Source organism: Emys orbicularis, chromosome 1 (assembly GCF_028017835.1).
Source record: "Emys orbicularis isolate rEmyOrb1 chromosome 1, rEmyOrb1.hap1, whole genome shotgun sequence".
Taxonomy (NCBI): Eukaryota; Metazoa; Chordata; order Testudines; family Emydidae; genus Emys; species Emys orbicularis.
The window spans coordinates 90,501,037-90,519,366 of NC_088683.1; the positions used below are offsets into that span (position 1 = coordinate 90,501,037).

Genomic DNA, 18,330 nt, shown 5'->3' on the forward strand with positions numbered 1-18,330 from the left:
TTACAGAAGCAGCCTGCAGAGCAGACCTGTCCTGGGGGCAGAGCTGCAGCAACCAGAGCCAGAGGGGCCAGAGAAGCAGCCCAGGGAGCTGGAGGCAGAGCAGCAGCAGCAGCCGTGCTGAGGCAGAGTGGAGCTGGAGCTGGGGCTGGAGCAGTCCGGAGCTGGGTGCGGTGAGCAGCTGGGGAGAGTGAGGGGGACCCTGGCAGTGGGCCCAGCGCAGGGAGATACCTCAGCCAAGAGGCCTTGCAGGCCAGACTTGGAGGGGGATCGTAACCCTGACAGGGCGGGGGCGACGCTGGGAAGAAGGGTCCTGCCACCTAGAGCCTGAGAGCGTGTGGCCACCGCCAGAGCAAGTGTCCAACCCACAGCATCTCTGCAGCACAGCCAGGGCCTGAGAAGGAGGCCCGGGACCTACAAGGAACAGACTGTGAACTGCCCTGACGTTCCAGAGACACTGCTTGTGATATTCCCTGCCTCAGAGCAGGGTGATGTGTTTCCTTTAACCTTTTCCATTTTTCCTTATTCTTTTTTAAAAGTAATTGTTAATTAAATAACTTGTATTTGCTTTAAATTGTATAAAATGATCAGTGGGTCAGGGAGGTGCCCAGTGCAAAGAGAGTACCCCGGAGTGGGGACACCCTAGCCCCTGTCCTAGGTGACCACAGCAGGGTTGGGGGTCAAGCCCCCCAGGAATCCTGGGCCCAGCCTTGTCGGGGTTTACGAGGACTCTGCCAGACAGGAGAGTGGAAGGGGAGTCCTCAAGGGCAGGGAGGCCTCTGGGTAAAGGAAGTGGGAGCGAGGACTCTGATCCTTTCGCTACCCCACTTCACCGGGGTAGTGCAGAAGCCAGGAAAGTTCCCCACAATAGCGGGACCATTCCCCCGCTTACATATGCCATGGCCCTGGAGTGGCAAGAAGTGCTTAATTTGTGCCAGGGCTCAGCCCCGGCACCTCTGGGCTTGGCAGTTCAGAGCCCCGGCACCTCTGGGCTCGGCAGTTCAGAGCCCTGGCACCTCTAGGCTTGCTGCATCAGTTCTAAAAGTAAAACAATTGCTTGAGCATTGGCATCTAATTGATTCAACCACGGCACCTCTTTCATTATAAGTTAAGCATTGCTGGCAAGCATCCAGTTTATGCCAAGTAGAAAATGATTGTCATATGATTTAGTTTCAGACACTTTTTCTGTCACTTCTATTGTTACTGTTTTTATGGTGCAGTAAGTGTTGCACTGCTCTCTATTTACACTCACAAAACTCCAGGCTCCCCTGCCTGAAAGGATTCACAGTCAGACTCAGGTGTACTAGGTAAACCTGAATTGGAAAGTTGGGTTGTCCTGTCCTTCAACTCCAACTATGTTGGGCACCCAAGAATGTTGCCTCTATCTGTAGTCATGCCACAGACCTTTCTGCTACTCTTTTCTTTGCATCTGAAATCGAATATAGAGGTTGGGTGACTGCAGCCAACATAAATCATTTTCCGAACTCAACTAGCCCTATGTGAATTCAGATTCTTGAAAAATTTGAACATAGCAGTGCCCTGCCTTATTAAGAATTCAAGAGTAGGGATTCTTAATTTTTTTTGTAGGGTGCATCATATCTTACTGAAGATACTGCCTTTTAGACACCTCCCCTCCCAGTTACATAAAACCTTTATGGCAATTGCTGATATGGAAAAGTAATATTAGGAAAGTAGTATCTTTTAAACTGTTTTCTAATGCAGATTAGCTGCTGGAAACTAGCAGAACCAGCAACATGGCTCAGGAAAGCACTTGAGCCAGTGCTTCACATTAAGCAGCAGGTGCTTAGATTCCCTTGAATTCAATAGGATTTAAGCATGGGCTTAAGCACTTTCCTAAACAGAGATGCTTTCCTGAATCAGGACTCATGGAGCCAATCAGTTCACCATGAACCTCCAGAAAGTGCTCCAAGGACCCCAGTTTGAGAAGAAGAAGAAAAAACCAGTAGACTTTTCTGTACCAATTTTTGAGCAAACACTTGTTTTAGGGAGAGGACTCATCCCAGGGATAGATTCAGCTCTGGTGTCTGTAGCTGCAACTCTGTTGACTTCATATTCAGGATTGACTTTGGCTCATTGTGCAAGTCCTTTGCAGGTGAAATGGCACAAAGTATGGGCCAGTGTCTTTTCTGCCCAGTGAACAGTAATTATATCCACTTTTATGCTGTTTCTTTCCACAGGGTATTTGGAGCAGCTATTTTCCTAACATCTACACTGAATATGTTCATCCCGTCTGCTGCAAGAGTACATTATGGCTGTGTTATGTTTGTAAGAATTTTGCAAGGTCTCGTAGAGGTAGGAGCACTCAGCATTTTGGCCTGATTATATTTCACTCATTTTGGGGGGTTCAGTTTTATAATGTCAGAAAATGATTCGCTCAAGTTTTCTAAATAATCCACATTGCTTCTTATTGTTCATTTTTATCCAGTGATGTTAGTTTGTTTTACTCCTGCCGAGTATTACTACTGGGAAAAGCCCCATCTTTATAACATTTATTTATGCTTTTTTAAGATGATTACATTTTAATTATACCCATTTACATATTTCAATTAGTCTAAACTATAAAGTCAAAAGACCAGGATTACGGAATGGAAAGTAGATCTACCACATTTGAATACTATAATTCACTGCATGCACTATATATGTAAACATTTCCACCAGAGCATTTTACCACTTAAATTCTTGTTCAAAGCCATTCACAATCTTCATAAGCAACCAGCGAAGTTCTTCATAGCTCTCCTCAACCTCTCCCGTATCCTCTTAATATTGAAGAGCAATTATACCAGTTGAAAATAACAGCAACTGTATACAGTAAAAGCAAAATTATGTGATGTGTGTGTATGAAATATTTGCTAGGGCGTGACCTATCCAGCGTGCCATGGGATGTGGAGCAAATGGGCTCCCCCACTGGAGAGAAGCAGGCTGGCAACCACATCTTTCTGTGGTAAGTTTAGTGATTTCTAGATTTTCTGTGTTTCTGATTTATTGGTGTTTCCATTTAGAAATGCTTTATTGTATTTATTCATATTGGTTTGCAAGTGAAATATGATCCCCCTCATTAGAAGGGGTGAGGATAGTGATGGAGAGGAGAGAGGACCAAGATGATGTAGAACTGGTGGGTCGGTGGGTGGGGAGAGAATGCTGCAGAGACGCTGGGACAGAGAGGTGAAGAGGAGAGTGAAAGCAATGAAGGTAAAAGTGGACAGTGGGGGGGAAAAAACAAGGAAGAAAATGGAGACATGATAAAGAGAGAAAGTTCAACAAAAAATTTGAAAGGATAGAAAAATCAGAGAAAAAAATAGTCTGCTAGCAAATGCAGGCATTGAGGGACTAGGGGACCGTAGTATTAAATACAGGATGAAAAGAGGGAGACTAGGAAAAGCAAAGAAGCGCAAAAAAAGGGAGATTTTTTAAAAAAGAATGTACAGGAATTTTGCTGTATACATGTTTAATCTACAATTTAATGGATGGGAAAACCCTGGCAAACTCCCTCAGACCCCCAACCACTTTGGATGCTATGGATCACCCCCATTTTATTTTTGAAAAGGGAACTGGTAAACATCACATATCCACAGGATTGGTGCTATGGTCCCAGCTTTGGAACAGTCTCTGGGAGGATCCCTTCAATATGTTAGGCCCCCCTAGGAGTCTCACTTTTCCTCTAGGGTAAGCCACACGGCTTCACTGCCTCCTTAGACTGGACCTCTGGGCCTTCAGCTCTGCTGCTTCACACTGTGAGCTCTATTCGACCAGTGCCAATGAGACAGACCCCTGAGGGAGACTTGTACAATCTTAGGGAGCAATGCACCTCTGCAAGCATCTGCAGTGACACTCAGCCAGCGTTGTCAAACAGTAGGGTCTATTAGTCAATTGGAACGCAGCATAGAAAGTCCTTGGATAGCACAGGGAAATGAAGTTTAAAGCACAGTCCATTCTGGGTAGCCAGAGCCCAGCCAAGCTGCAGTGAACCCTATTGTTCAAGCTCTGTCACCCCGTCCATCTGATCTCCTTTGTCAGACTCCCAGGTGTGTGCTCCCAACTGCTTCCCCCAGCCATCTCTTCCCTCCCTCCCCCCCACATAGTCCCTTGTTCCCAAGCTGGGGAGATGAGAGGCAAGGGACGTCCATATCTCTCTGCGTCATTGGTTGCTTGGTGTCCATGTTCAGGCAAGTGGATTTGCCACTTTCTTTTCAAGAGCTCCATTGACATAGGACCTAAGAGCTCAGACAGCTAGGCACCATTTGCACCAGTGTCTTAGCCTGCCATGAGAGCACACAGTCTCTTTGCACCCACTCTGTAACAATGCTGCATGTAGGAGAAACTGAGGCACACATGGGCTTCCTAAAAATGTTTAAAAATTCCCCACTTTGTCACATCAAATCTTTGCATTCAGTTTAGTTAATCCTGCAGGAGTAACTGTGACATAGACTAGATATGAAACTCCAGTCTGAATAGTCACCAGTGAAAAGTATTTGCTAATGAGTTATTCCAAGAAACTAGTAGAGTGAGGTGTTCTCTGCATGTCTGACAATAGTTTGTACTTAGGTCAAAAGTGTTCATTAACAAAGTATGAACTAATGTCAAACAAACAGTGAAGACCTGAGTCTGCTCCTTCCTCAGAATAATTCATTAGCAACACTTCTCACCTATGGCAGAGTTAATCCAGGAAGACCTCAGAGCCAACTGGCAGCCAGCCCACCGTACGATAACTCATATCAGGCCGGACACTCATTCCCCCCAACACACTGTTGTCATAATATGTATCTAAAAGGTGTCATGTAACGCATCATATGTAAGGTTACGATTTTGTCATGGAGATTGCGGAAGTCATGGAAACCATGACTTTCAAAGACCTCCGTGACTTCAGCCCATGGTGGCTGGGAGATGCAGGGTCCCGCTGCAACCCACGGCAGCCGGTGGGGTCCCCACTCAGCTCCCAGCTGCTGTGGGTGGTGGGGTGACCCTGGAGTTCCCAGCCACCGTGGGGGACTCCAAGCCACCATGATGGGGACACCACAACTCCTATCTGTGGGGGGACCCTGGAGCTCTGGGCTACCGCAGGCACCATGGGGCTCTGAGCCACCACCAGGGAACCCCGCAGCTCCTGGCCAGCCCCCACAGCTGCCCAGCAGCTCCCCCTTTTGTCATGGATATTTTTAGTAAAACTCAGGGGATAGGTCACGGGCTTCAGTGAATTTTTCTTTATTGCCCATGACCTGCCTGTGACTTTTACTAAAAATATCTGTGACAAAATCTTAGCCTTAATCATACATAAACTGGTGACACACTGGTCCCGAATATCATCTGTGATGTGTGTACAGGTTGTGTACAAAGAATGGTGTGTGTGTGCTGGAAATACGTTCTTAAAATGTATTTGGGAGGCAGAGCAAAAACCCAGCTTGCCCTAGACAAGCTTGGTTACAGGCAGAGGACCATGAAAGTAAATGTACATATAGGGTAAACAAAGCTGTCAAGCAGCAACTTTGAGAGCACACTGGGGGACAGAGTCTGCACCCCAGGAATCCGTCCTGGCTCTTGAGGCAGAGACAATGGCCTTTGGGTAATACAAGGGGAGCAACCAGGCTTTTAGTGATCTACCATTTAGGGAGCAGCACCTTTTGATTCTCTCAGCACTGGGTGCCTTGGCCTGGAGTTGCTGGTAACCTGATGTGAGTAACAAAACTGCTTAGGTGAAGATTATAACTTGCGAGGATTATGTTTTTTAGTCACTAGAAATCCAGTTTTGTTTTGTTTGTAACCATACCTGTCTCTTCTGTTCTTGCTTAGTGTCACTTAAATCTCTGGTCTTTGTTAATAAACTTATTCTTGTTTTATTACAAAACAATCTCAGTGCTTTGTATTACAGTGAAGTGCAAGATTCCAGCGAATCTACCAGGCAGGTGTGTGCTCTGTGTCTTTGGAGGCAGCGACCCTAATAATTTCTGTGAGGGTCCAGTAAGAGGGACTGGACACTGAAAGGAGACATCTCTGGGGAACCAGGTTTTGCTGATTGCAAGGCAAGATTTAGACTGGCAGAGATTTGAAGACTTTGCTGGTGAGGCAGACAGGCTGGTGTGTCAGGGAGCTGACCCACATTTTAGCAGCAGCAGCAAAGCTCTCACTCTCGCTAAGGCAGAGGGGTAACCCAGTGGTTCACAGTTCTAGGTATCCTGACCAGAACATATCAGATACCCACTTATCAGTGCTAAGTGTGACAAAGTTCCTCCTCTATCTTGGTGGGTCCTGCGCTTATTGGCAGATTTTCTTGCCTCAGAGATCCACCATGTGGGTTGGGGAACAGCCCAGAGACCTTCCCCTCTGGAAGAACCCACAGTCCAGGTCAATTGGGAGGTTTAGGGGGAACCCGGGCCCGCCCTCTACTCCGGGTTCCAGCCCAGGGCCCTGTGGACTGCAGCTGTCTATAGTGCCTCCTGTAACAGCTGCATGACAGCTACAACTCCCTGGGCTACTTCCCCATGGCCTCCTCCAAACACCTTCCTTATTCTCACCACAGGACCTTCCTCCTGGTGTCTGATAACGCTTGTGCTCCTCAGTCCTCCAGCAGCACACCCTCTCACTCTCAGCTCCTTGCGCCTCTTGCTCCCAGCTCCTCACACTCGCACCACAAACTGAAGTGAGCTCCTTTTTAAAAACCCACGTGCCCTGATTAGCCTGCCTTAATTGATTCTAGCAGCTTCTTCTTAATTGGCTCCAGGTGTCCTAATTAGCCTGCCTGAACTGGTTCTAGCAGGTTCCTGATTACTCTAGTGCAGCCCCTGCTCTGGTCACTCAGGGAACAGAAAACTACTCATCCAGTGACCAGTATATTTGCCCTCTACCAGACTCCTGTACCCCACTGGTCTGGGTCTGTCACATAAGCTAGAGTTTCATCATTAGTCTCTCTGAATGTCTGACAATAAGTTCTCATTGGAAATTCCTTTTTCAGACACTTAAATGCTCATGTTCTTTTCCACATCCCTAACCAATACATCACACACCTCTTCTGGTCTGGAACTCAGACTTCTTAACCTGTTGCCAGGTTGAAAATTGACTTTATTTCTACTGTTTCTTCATACTATTGGTATAGTCCAGTGGTTCTCAAACTTTAGCAACCTGAGGACCCCCATTTTGATTTACAATTTTTCAGGGATCCCCAAGTCCCGCGCTCAGCCCTTGCCCTGCCCTCTTCCCTGAGGCCCCGTCCCTGCTCACTCCATCCCCGCTCCCTTCATCGCTTTGTCTCCCCCACCCTCACTCACTTTCACCAGGCTGGGCAGGGAGTTTGGGTGCGGGAGGGGTGAGGGCTCTGGGAGGGAGTTTGGGTGCAGGGTGCAGACTCTGGGCTCTGACAGGGAGATTGGGTGCAGGAGGGGGTAAGGAGTGTGGGAGGGGGTGCAGCTTTGGGATGGAGTTTGGGTGCGGGAGGGGGTGAGGGAGGGGTGCGGCTCTGGGAGGGAGTTTGGGTGCGGGAGGGGGTGAGGGGTGCAGGATATGGGAGGGAGGGAGTTTGGGTGCACATCTCTCTGGCAGCGGCTCCTAGGTGGAGGGCCAGGGGGATCTCTGCACGCTGCCCCTGCCTACAGGCACTGCCCCTGCATGCAGGCACCACCCCTGCAGCTCCCATTGGCTGCAATTCCCAGCCAATGGGAGCTGCAGAGTCGGCACTTGGGGTGGGGACAGTGCGCGGAGACAGTGTGCGGAGATCCCCTGCCCCCCCCCGGTCATCAGGGCCGCTTCTGGGAGCGGCACGGGGCCAGGAGAGGTAGGAAGCCTGCCTTAGCCCCACTGCGCCGCCGGACTTTTAGCATGCAGAAGGTGCTGGGAGGGAGGAGATGGGGAGGAGTTGATCAGCGGGGCTCGCGGACCCCCTGGGGGTTCCTTGGGGACCTCCAGGGGTCCATGGACCCCAGTTTGAGAAACGCAGCTATAGTCAACATATTGTTGAACATACTGATGGCAGGTCTAGATGAACAATCCACTGTTGCTAGCATTGGTGGAGTTTCACAGGTGCTAGCATAACGATGGGAGAATATATTTAAATTCTCAGTCTAGAATTGTGGCTGCTCAGTGCTTCTGAAAATCAGGCTATTAACTTCTCTGTAGTGCAATTCATCCATATGCATAATGCAGATAATACAGCTTACCTATCTCAACATATGCTGCTGCATGATAAAGGTACCACTTGGACTTTGTGATGTTGGTCTTAAGTGCACACTGTAGTTGCTGGGTGCTGACTTGAAGTGGTTTCCATCATATACAGGGTTTACAGTTTGGTACACAATTTATTCCAGCCTCCCTGTGTAGTTGTTCTAATACCTATAGGAAATGAGTTGGAGGAATTAGGTAACATAGCTGACATGTTTTCTCAATCCTTTTGATCTTCAGGTTCTTACGCTGGGGCAGTGGTTGCCATGCCCTTGGCAGGGATATTGGTACAGTATATAGGATGGCCATCAGTCTTTTATATTTATGGTGAGTTGTTTAATGTAAAATGGCACACAGTTGGATCAGCATTGTTAGACAGTGTACTGATCAAAATTTTAAAAGTAGTACTGATCAAAATTGTTCAGTCTTATTGTCAGCTTTCTATGAAGTATTAAAAGATACTATGGTAACATATTGTAAAATGCTTTTAAACTGTAATGATTTCAACATATAGTGCAGGGCTACATACTGGCGAGTCCTTGTGAAAGCCCACTTAACTACCCAACGATGCCCCAAGCATGCTGATACATCCCTGAAGTTGCCTCTTATTTGTGCCTAAACACTTACCCATTCCCTAAACAGTAGGGCTCCAAAAGCCACACACAGCGGGGACGCTCACCCATGCATGTTTATTTGTCTGTTTCAGAGGTGGGATAATTCACTTTGATCCTTTTGCACGGTGTGTGCTGCAAGGTTTGCCAATCAGGATCTGCTTACTATGTCTTTACATAGCCCGTAACAATTTTTTTTTTGGATTAACCATGATTCCCTCCCTCCCCCACATCGCATGCAGATATGTGCTTCTGCCTTCCCCCCACCTCCCCAAGCACATAAGTGCAGTGTGCTGAATAGGTGCTCAGATACCACTGTGACGGGCACAGTATAAATACACAGCTATAATTTTTCCATGTGAATTTGTGCAGACTTCCTGACGGACTTTGATTTGATTTGGTCCTCAGATAAATAATTGAAACATTAGGCATTACGGATACTTTACCATTACCCAATGGCATTTGAAACCAATCTGTTTTCCTTCCACCTCTCCAGGAATGTTTGGAATTTTTTGGTACATGTTCTGGCTGTTTCATGCCTATGAGAGCCCTGCTGCACATCCAACAATAACCAGTGAAGAAAGGACATACATAGAAACAAGTATAGGAGAAGGAGCCAGCCTAGTTAGTGCAAGTGCAAGTGTAAGTATAATTTCATGATCATAGACAGAAAATACCTAGGTTTTGGTGGCCATTGTCATTTATGGCAAACAAACATATTAAGACTTTGCATTATATCAGTGTGTGGATAGCGATACAGTGTAGAACTTCAGCGTACATAAGGGCAGCTTTTCTTTTCTTAAAGACTACAGAATCCAGCCCATGCATAAAAATATAAAAATCTAATCAATATACACAACTCATTGTCCTTTCAGCTCCAGGTTTCTACTCCTGTCTAAACTTAAGGGGCCAGATTCTGATCTCGCTTATGAGTAATCCAACTGAGTTCAGAAAAAATGAAGTCAATTTTGCTACCTAGATCAGAAGCTGCCTACAACTCGTGTCAGTGGAAGTTCTGTATGCACAGTCAGGGTTCTCTGACACTCTTGGTCTTAAAACAGCCTAAGTTTTTTGTTTCCCCCCCCCCCTCCAACTCCCCAGACCTTTTCTTAGCTTTGTTACCAGTAACATACTGGAAACCTAATCCCAAGATATATTTTCCAATCAAATTTGTCTTCCTCCATTTATATAACTTGGTTTTGCTATTGTTTGTAAAAACAAAAGCTGTTTCTTGATAACCTATTCCTTCCTGGCTTGCATTCTTCAACATTCTGTAACAAAATAACCCAAATCCTCTTTTGATTATGGATGATTTGGCTAACAATCGTGGTGATTGGATAATGTGTCAAATTCTACCCTTGGATGCACACCTGATGCATTCATTGAAATCAATCAGACCTTGGCTGGAGACACACATGCACATCCAAGGTCACCATTGCACCCTTAATATTAATTGGATCAACATAAATACATCCATGTGGAGTTCATACCACACTGTGTACATAATAGATCCATTTTAAAGAGAAGGAAAAAAATATATCCACATTACCATCATTACAAATAGTTTCTTTTAGGAGTTCTATTGTAAATAAGTGTGGTTCTGAAGTAATTTTCTTCCTTCCGTACAGATTACTGAAGCATAAATGGAAACTCAAAGTGAGAAGAGTGAATTGCATAAATTCCATTTGATCCCAAGGACTTTAGTTCAAGTCCCAATTTAGACTAAAACTGATATCTGCCTGGTCACTTAGTTACTGCATATTTACAATATGGAATTTATCAGATTGAATCACACCACAAGACAGTGAGGAACATATTAAGGCTTTCCCGCAATTTACTTTATAATTCTTCTTACCCACTGTACCACTGTTGCTCTACACCAGTGGTTTTCAAACTTTTTTTTCTGGCGACCCAGCTGAAGAAAATTGTTGATGCCCATGACCCAGCGGAGCTGGGGATGAGGGGTTTGGGGTGTGGGAGGGGCTCAGGGCTGGTGCAGAGGGTTGGGGTGTGGAGGAGAGGGCTGTGGCTGGTAATGCGGGGTTCAGGGTGTGGGAAGGGGCTCTGGGCTGGGGCAGGGGGTTGGGGTGTGGGAAGGGGTCAGGACTCTGGGTCCAGGCTCTGGGATGGGCCTGGGGATGAGAGGGTTGGGGTGCAGGAGGCGGCTCTGGGTTTGGGGGGGGTTCAGGGCTGGGGCAGGGGCTTGGAGTGTGCGAGAGGGTCAGAACTCTTGGCGGGAGGTGCAGGCTCTGGGGTAGGGCTGGGGATGAGGGGTTTGGGGTGCAGGAAAGGGCTCGGTTTGGGAGGGCTCAGGGCTGGGGCAGGGGATTGGGGCACAGGGTTGGGGTGTGGGGTTAACTCGGGCGTCTGCCGGTCAGCGGCGCAGTGGGGGTGCTAAAGCAGGCTTTCTGCCTGTCCTGGCACCGTGGACCGTGCTGGGCCCCGGAAGTGGCCAGCAACAGGTCCAGCTCCTAGGCGGAGGCATGCATGTGGCTCTCAACTGCAGGCCCCCCCCCCCCCAGCTCCCATTGGCCAGGAACTGGCCCCCCCACCTAGGAGCCGGACCTGCTGCTGGCCGCTTCTGGGGCACAGCACAGTGTCAGAAAAGGTAGGGACTAGCCTGCCATAGCCGGGCAACACCGCCGATAGGACTTTTAATGGCCCGGTCGGCGGTACTGACCAGAGCCAGCACGCCCCAGTGCCTTACATTCCGTGACCCAGTACTGGGTCGCGACCTGCAGTTTGAAAACCACTGTTCTACACAGTATCTCAAAAGTCCTAACCCTTCAAAGAAAGAAGCTCTTTCTTGCTCCCAGCCACAAACCTAGGAGCTGATTCTCCACTAGCTTAGACCATTGTAAGTCAGGAGAAGCTGTTCTGAAATCAGTAAAGTTGCACTGGGGGATACAACCAATATGAAAGGAAAATTTGTCTCTGCCTTGCTTTTACCTATACAAAAAGTCTTCAATTTGTCTGTTCTAGAAATTTAGTACCCCGTGGAAGAAGTTTTTCACTTCAATGCCAGTGTATGCAATCATCGTGGCAAACTTTTGTAGAAGCTGGACCTTCTATTTGCTGCTTATAAGTCAGCCTGCTTACTTTGAAGAGGTCTTTGGCTTTGCAATAAGTAAGGTACGTTTCTTAATTCCAGCTCTTGCACTTTGGACCTGGTCCTGCAAGGTGCTGAGCGGCCTCAACTCCCTCCAAAGCCAGTTACAACTGATAATATCAATGTTTATTTTTAAGCTTTTTTTTCTTATTTTTATCTTTTTAAATTTTCACAGTTGTGGGAAATTATGGGTGGGGGGTCAGACAATAATTATTGAATGACAGCAGACATTGAGATTGAAAAAGTTAAAGCGTTTATAACCATTAAAACACCAATTGTCAACCTCACATGTCAAAATATACAAAGTAAATATCCTTAAATCAAACCCTAATAAGTTCTCAAGTAGCATTTTTCTTTCTCTGCCTAGCCGTAAATTTCAATTATTATAGATGGAATTATTTTTGTTGGTTGCTGTGTATATGGTGAAAACAACGTTTACTGACATTTACCAGTAAAAATCTAATCCTTCTAAGCCTATTTATAACAAGTGCAGGGGTAAGTGGAATTTTAAATTTCTTCTAATTAACTCCTTGGCAAGAGTAACTATAAGAACCAGAAAAATTTATGAAAATTCTAGGGTGAGATTCACAAACTTTCTCTGGCTCCTCTAAGCTGACAGAGAGGGACAGAGTGGCATAAAAGGGCCCTAAAAGCCCCATTTCAGGCTGAGGGAGAGTTCCCCTGGTGCAGAAGCTATGGAGAAAGCCATAAAGCTGCCACTCAAGGACCCCCTCACAAGCCCTGGTGTAGGGGACCCCCAAGGGCAGGATGGAGGCAATAGATTTCTGGCAGTGCTGTGGCCTATGGGCCAGCCAAAGGAGGCTGCCATAACTTAGGCCTCCAGGGCTGTCTAAATTATGCCAAGGCCTCTCCAGCTCCTAGAACAGCACAAAACTGGGATGTCACAAAAGTGGCTTAAAGATTCCATAACCCCCTTCTCCCTGGGCTGAAAATTCTGTAAGAGGTGCAGCCCAGAATCCTCTGCCTTAGTGTCTGTTTAAACAAATAGAACAAGAGAATACATTGGCTTACATATACTTTGTTTAATTTCAGGTTGGCCTTTTGTCTGCAGTTCCACATATGGTCATGACAATAATTGTTCCCATTGGTGGGCAATTAGCTGATTTTTTACGAAGCAGAAAGATTTTAACCACTACCACTGTAAGAAAAATCATGAATTGTGGAGGTACTGTTGGATTTTACAGATAAAACATATAGTCATGTGTTGCAATTTCTGCACAAATCACAACTTCTCTCTCCATGGGTTTCCTATTTTTCCCTCTCTAAGCCCAGAGAGTGACTGCCAACTTCCACACTGCAGCTCCTTTCTGCTGCAAACTTCATGGCTTTATATCTTAGCCATGCTCTCCCCACCCTGCCAGAGTTACCCGCAGGGGGCTCTGTCCTTCTCCCGCTGCGTCTACCCCATGGCACGTTTGGTCGCTCTCCCTGGCAGCTGGGCCTGGGTGGGGAGCGGCATGGAACCACTTCTCACACCGGCTGAAGCTGGCTCCTCTGTGCAGTGCAGCAATTCCTGAGAGAGAGCCTGGCTGGGGAGGCAGTGGTGGCCCACCCCCTCTGCTCCCTGCTCAGACCCGGCTACTGAGGACAGGGGCTAGGCAAGCTGGAAATATGCTGGGATGGAGGGTGGTGGCGGTTCTGGCAGGGGCCGAACATACCAGGGGGAGGCACAATGGAGAAGGACAGAGCCTCTCTCTCTCCCTTCCTCCCCCCCCTGCAGGCCAAGCAGAAATCTGTGGGGGGGAGGGGCACTTGACACTGCATGCCCCCCTATGTGTCACCTATGGTATGGGATGAACATCCCATCACAGAGATGTTATTGCTACGGATACGATTTTGTCATAGTAAAATTAGGCAAAATTCACAGAACAGTCAAAAAATGTACAAAATCAGGGTACAGTCAAGGCAACAAAAATGGGTAACAATTTAACAATAAAGTATTACAGTGTAACTCAGAGGCATTGACACTGACCCACAGGCTGGGTGGCCCACTGGGGTGAGTCAGGGGATGGAGGTGGTACTCCCTTCCCGAGCCCCACCACCCAGGGCTGAAACCCGAACTTGCAGGCATCTCTTACAGTCACAGAATCCGTAATCTCCGTGACAGAATTGTAGCCTTAGTTATTGCGTAATTGCTCAGCTGGGGGTTTACACCTTCATCTGAAACATCTGGTACTAACCACAGTCAGAGAAAAGTTACTAAGCTAGATGGACCCTGGAACTACTCTAGTTTGTCAGTTCCTTTGTTCTTATGTCCCTATATACGGCACAGTAGGAATGAAGTAAATCAAGAGTTGCACCTGCTTGGAGCAGGTCTGAATTTGACCCTAAATCAAGGAACATTCTCAAATTAACTGACCAGGCGATTGCCATCATGTCACCCATACTTGATGCACCTGGAAGAATGGTCACTACTTCTTAACAAAGACAGAGTTAGTTTCCGGAAGTTCCTTGTCGTACTTGATGATTTATAATATTGATGTCTCACTGCTGTTTGAGAAAATCTCCATTTACTATTGTTACAAAGGCCATCTCAGATCACTAAAGTTGAAATGAATTAGAGGAGAGAAATATTTCTCTTTTTTCCAAGTTTGTTTACTTTAGGCATTTGACAGCACCTTGCATATACAATAATTACTTTCACTGTTTCCCCTGCATAGTCAGTATGTCAGTTTCCCTGGTTGTTTTGTCTGGGTGTCTCACACAGCAACAGGGAAAAGAAGAACTATTTAAATAAATAAACATACAAACAGTAAAATGTTATTGTGAACCCACAAAAAAATTGGCAACTGGGTTCAGTGGCAACTGTAATGCCCCAAAGTGCATTAACTCATATTTTAAAACTCACTAGATTGATTAGTCCTTATTGGTGTCTTTTTAACCAGTATATTTTATAGAACTTAATCTAGTCTCGTGCTTCATTTGCAGGTTTTGGCATGGAAGCAACTTTGCTTTTGGTGGTTGGTTACTCTCATACAAGAGGTGTGGCTATTTCCTTCTTGGTGCTGGCAGTAGGATTTAGTGGATTTGCTATTTCAGGTAAAGCTTCATCTTATTAATCATCATATTATCTACTTGCATGGCTGCTTATGGGAAAGCCCTGTTTCCTGCTGCAACAGAATGATTACTGCTATACCTGCATTTTATTTATATATATATAATATGAATGAGGTGGAGTTTGTGAGAATCTGAGTCTTTACCACTCTAGGTTTACAATACCTCCATGCTCTTTGAATTGCAACACACATTTACCTCAGATTAGGCTGTTATCATTCAAAACATTAAACTTAATAGGATACAGAGCTAACTATTCTGAAACTCAAATGTAAGATGAGAAGGTTTGAAATGTGGTTTAAACAGTCAGTATAATTCTCAGACTGTAATCATGCTGGTTCTGTCTGTTTGCTCCTCTAACAGCCCCCTTCAGTCCTTCTATAACTCTGATACTTTCAGAAAGTGTATGAATTACCTCTCCACTGCCTGTATCCTAGTTGTCAGTTTGCTTTTCCACTGCCAGCTACACCTGCTGGGTCATCATGCTGTGTGTCCTATAACTATTTCTGCCCTGTGCAGGTAGTTCCTTTCAACTCCATGGGCTTATCCAGCAACATGCTGGGCTCTGCAGCTCCTTGGACACCATTGTTTTTCAAATGGTGACTTCTGTTCATCAGGAATTCCTGTTAATGAGCATGGAAGGCTGACCACAGAGATATCCGGATAAAGAGGAAGCTTGTGTTCCACTGCAGATATATCAGGATTTTTCTCATCGAAGAGGAGTTTTTATTTCTAATTTCAATTTTACCAATACTCAGCCTTTCTAGTGCTTCCAGTCCCCTTGAACTCCTGAGAAAATACAGTTTGGAATTTACATGGCTTTTCCTTGCAGGTATCCGCAGCTGATACGCACAGCTTTTGTTACCTACAGTATAACACTGCTTGACACTCACTTAAATTGCTTTTTATCTTGGGGTTTCTTTTCTAATAAAATATTTATCCACTAGAAATCTACAGGAAATGTAATTAAACTTTCCACTACATATTCTGGCTGTCTGGTATTTTGGCAAATTGTCACTAAAACTACAGGGAAAAAATGTTTCTGAAAACGCTCCTTAAATTAAAGCATGAAACTGAGTTGAAGAATTAAAGAGACCCAAACTTATGAGTTGTTAATTCTTTAATTAAAAATTCAATGTTGAGTGCATCACTTCAGATGCTAGGTGACTTAAAGGATCAAGTAGTCAAAATAAGCACTATCTCCTATACTCTTATGCCCCAGAAGTGGAGATGCAGGGGTTAAAAGAAAGGGGAAGCAGGATAAAGGGGTGCAGCTCCCCTTCCTTTGCTAAAAGCAGAGGGATAGCTCCCCATTCTCCCTGGTTAATGCAGTGTGGCTTCCCCCTCCTTTTTCAATCTCCTTTAACCACTGTTAAGCAAATCATATTAGCCCCGTGGCGTGAAATTGACTGTGCAATTGATTGCTGCTGCTGTTGTTACAGGATTTAATGTCAACCATTTGGATATTGCACCCCGGTACGCCAGCATTCTGATGGGGATCTCCAATGGTGTGGGGACACTGTCGGGAATGGTGTGCCCACTCATTGTTGGTGCGATGACTAAACACAAGGTAATGTTTCCTTACCTGGTTCTAGAATGAGGATTAAATTACATGCAAGATTAAGATAATTTCAAAGGTTATTGGATCTCTAATTTTTTTCAGCTGTGTGTGGTATTTTTAGCTTAGCAAAATACTAGGTGCTGTATCCTCAGCTGGTATCAATGGAAGAGGGATACCAGTTTACACCTGCTAAGCATCTTGCCCTGAAATTTCACTAGGGTTCTGTCTTAGGGTGTGTGACAAAGTTCCTCCTCTATCTTGGTGGGTCCTGCGCTTATTGGCAGATTTTCTTGCCTCAGAGATTCACCATGTGCGTTGGGGAACAGCCCAGAGACCTTCCCCTCTGGAAGAACCCACAGTCCAGGTCAATTGGGAGGTTTGGGGGGAACCCGGGCCCTCCCTCTACTCCAGGTTCCAGCCCAGGGCCCTGTGGACTGCAGCTGTCTATAGTGCCTCCTGTAACAGCTGCATGACAGCTACAACTCCCTGGGCTACTTCCCCATGGCCTCCTCCAAACACCTTCCTTATTCTCACCACAGGACCTTCCTCCTGGTGTCTGATAACACTTGTGCACCTCAGTCCTCCAGCAGCACACCCTCTCACTCTCAGCTCCTTGCACCTCTTGCTCCCAGCTCCTCACACTCCCACCACAAACTGAAGTGAGCTCCTTTTTAAAACCCAGGTGCCCTGATTAGCCTGCCTTAATTGATTCTAGCAGCTTCTTCTTAATTGGCTCCAGGTGTCCTAATTAGCCTGCCTGAACTGGTTCTAGCAGGTTCCTGATTACTCTAGTGCAGCCCCTGCTCTGGTCACTCAGGGAACAGAAAACTACTCATCCAGTGACCAGTATATTTGCCCTCTACCAGACTCCTGTACCCCACTGCTCTGGGTCTGTCACAGGTGGTATCATGCTCTCCTGCAGAAAAACCCGCAAGAGTTACTTAGAAAACTGCAGTGTAAGACTGCTGAGGTTCCTGAGCAATCATTGCTTTGAAATGGGGTTTGCCTCCTCGCATTTAGTAAGGGCCATAGCCTTCTAACTTCATGAGTGTCCTACAGCCCACAGGGAAATCCCATTAGTATTTTATTAGCTATCATAATGGAGGAAAAAGAAATATTCTTTACAATTATTTTCTTCAAATGTTTTATTTATAAAATTAGGAATCAGACAATCAATCAATGTACAATGTGTGCTAACTCCTGGTCTAATCCAGCTGTTAGTATTTCCATTTACTGCAAACCTAATGAGTCCTATATCATTCTTTCAGACCCGGGAAGAGTGGCAAAATGTCTTTCTGATAGCAGCTCTCGTGCACTACAGTGGAGTGATATTCTATGCTATCTTTGCTTCTGGTGAGAAGCAAGAATGGGCTGACCCTGAAAGCCTCAATGAAGAGAAATGTGGCATAATCGACCAAGATGAACTGGCTGAAGAAACGGAACTGAACAGTGATACTTTTGTTAGTCCAAAGAAAACGTATGGCGCTACCAGTCAAAACAATGATGTGCGGAAAAAGGCATGGAGAAAGCAAAAGGGAGTAACGCAGGACATAGAAGAACAGACTTCCTACCATTATGAAAATGGAAATTTTCAAGATAGGTCATAATATCTGAAAATGTGTGATTTGTGTGGCAAGTGCCCCCATCCCCTCCTGCCCAACCGCCTCCTAGTCAGACAGTATCCATATGTACTTGCTTATTCCTTCATGGAAAATCCTGCCAAATGGCTAGATGTAAGATGTAGTAATTCTCTCCTTGTAGCACAGAAAAAGAGCTAATAGAAATATAACTGGCAAACCTAAGTCTGGCTTTCA

General features: G+C 45.9%; 1 protein-coding gene across 1 annotated transcript in view; it reads left to right on the forward strand.

Annotated features, from left to right (window-relative positions):
* Window positions 1-18,123, forward strand: part of SLC17A8 (solute carrier family 17 member 8) — a 47,752-nt gene extending 29,629 nt beyond the window's left edge. Inside the window, exons 4-12 of the mRNA XM_065414664.1 lie at window positions 2,196-2,310; window positions 2,872-2,959; window positions 8,401-8,487; window positions 9,268-9,407; window positions 11,754-11,903; window positions 12,934-13,066; window positions 14,830-14,940; window positions 16,398-16,525; window positions 17,785-18,123. Of these exons, the coding sequence (XP_065270736.1) occupies window positions 2,196-2,310; window positions 2,872-2,959; window positions 8,401-8,487; window positions 9,268-9,407; window positions 11,754-11,903; window positions 12,934-13,066; window positions 14,830-14,940; window positions 16,398-16,525; window positions 17,785-18,123 (1,291 nt within the window). The remainder of the gene's footprint in view (window positions 1-2,195; window positions 2,311-2,871; window positions 2,960-8,400; window positions 8,488-9,267; window positions 9,408-11,753; window positions 11,904-12,933; window positions 13,067-14,829; window positions 14,941-16,397; window positions 16,526-17,784) is intronic.
* The last annotated feature ends 207 nt before the right edge of the window (window positions 18,124-18,330 follow it).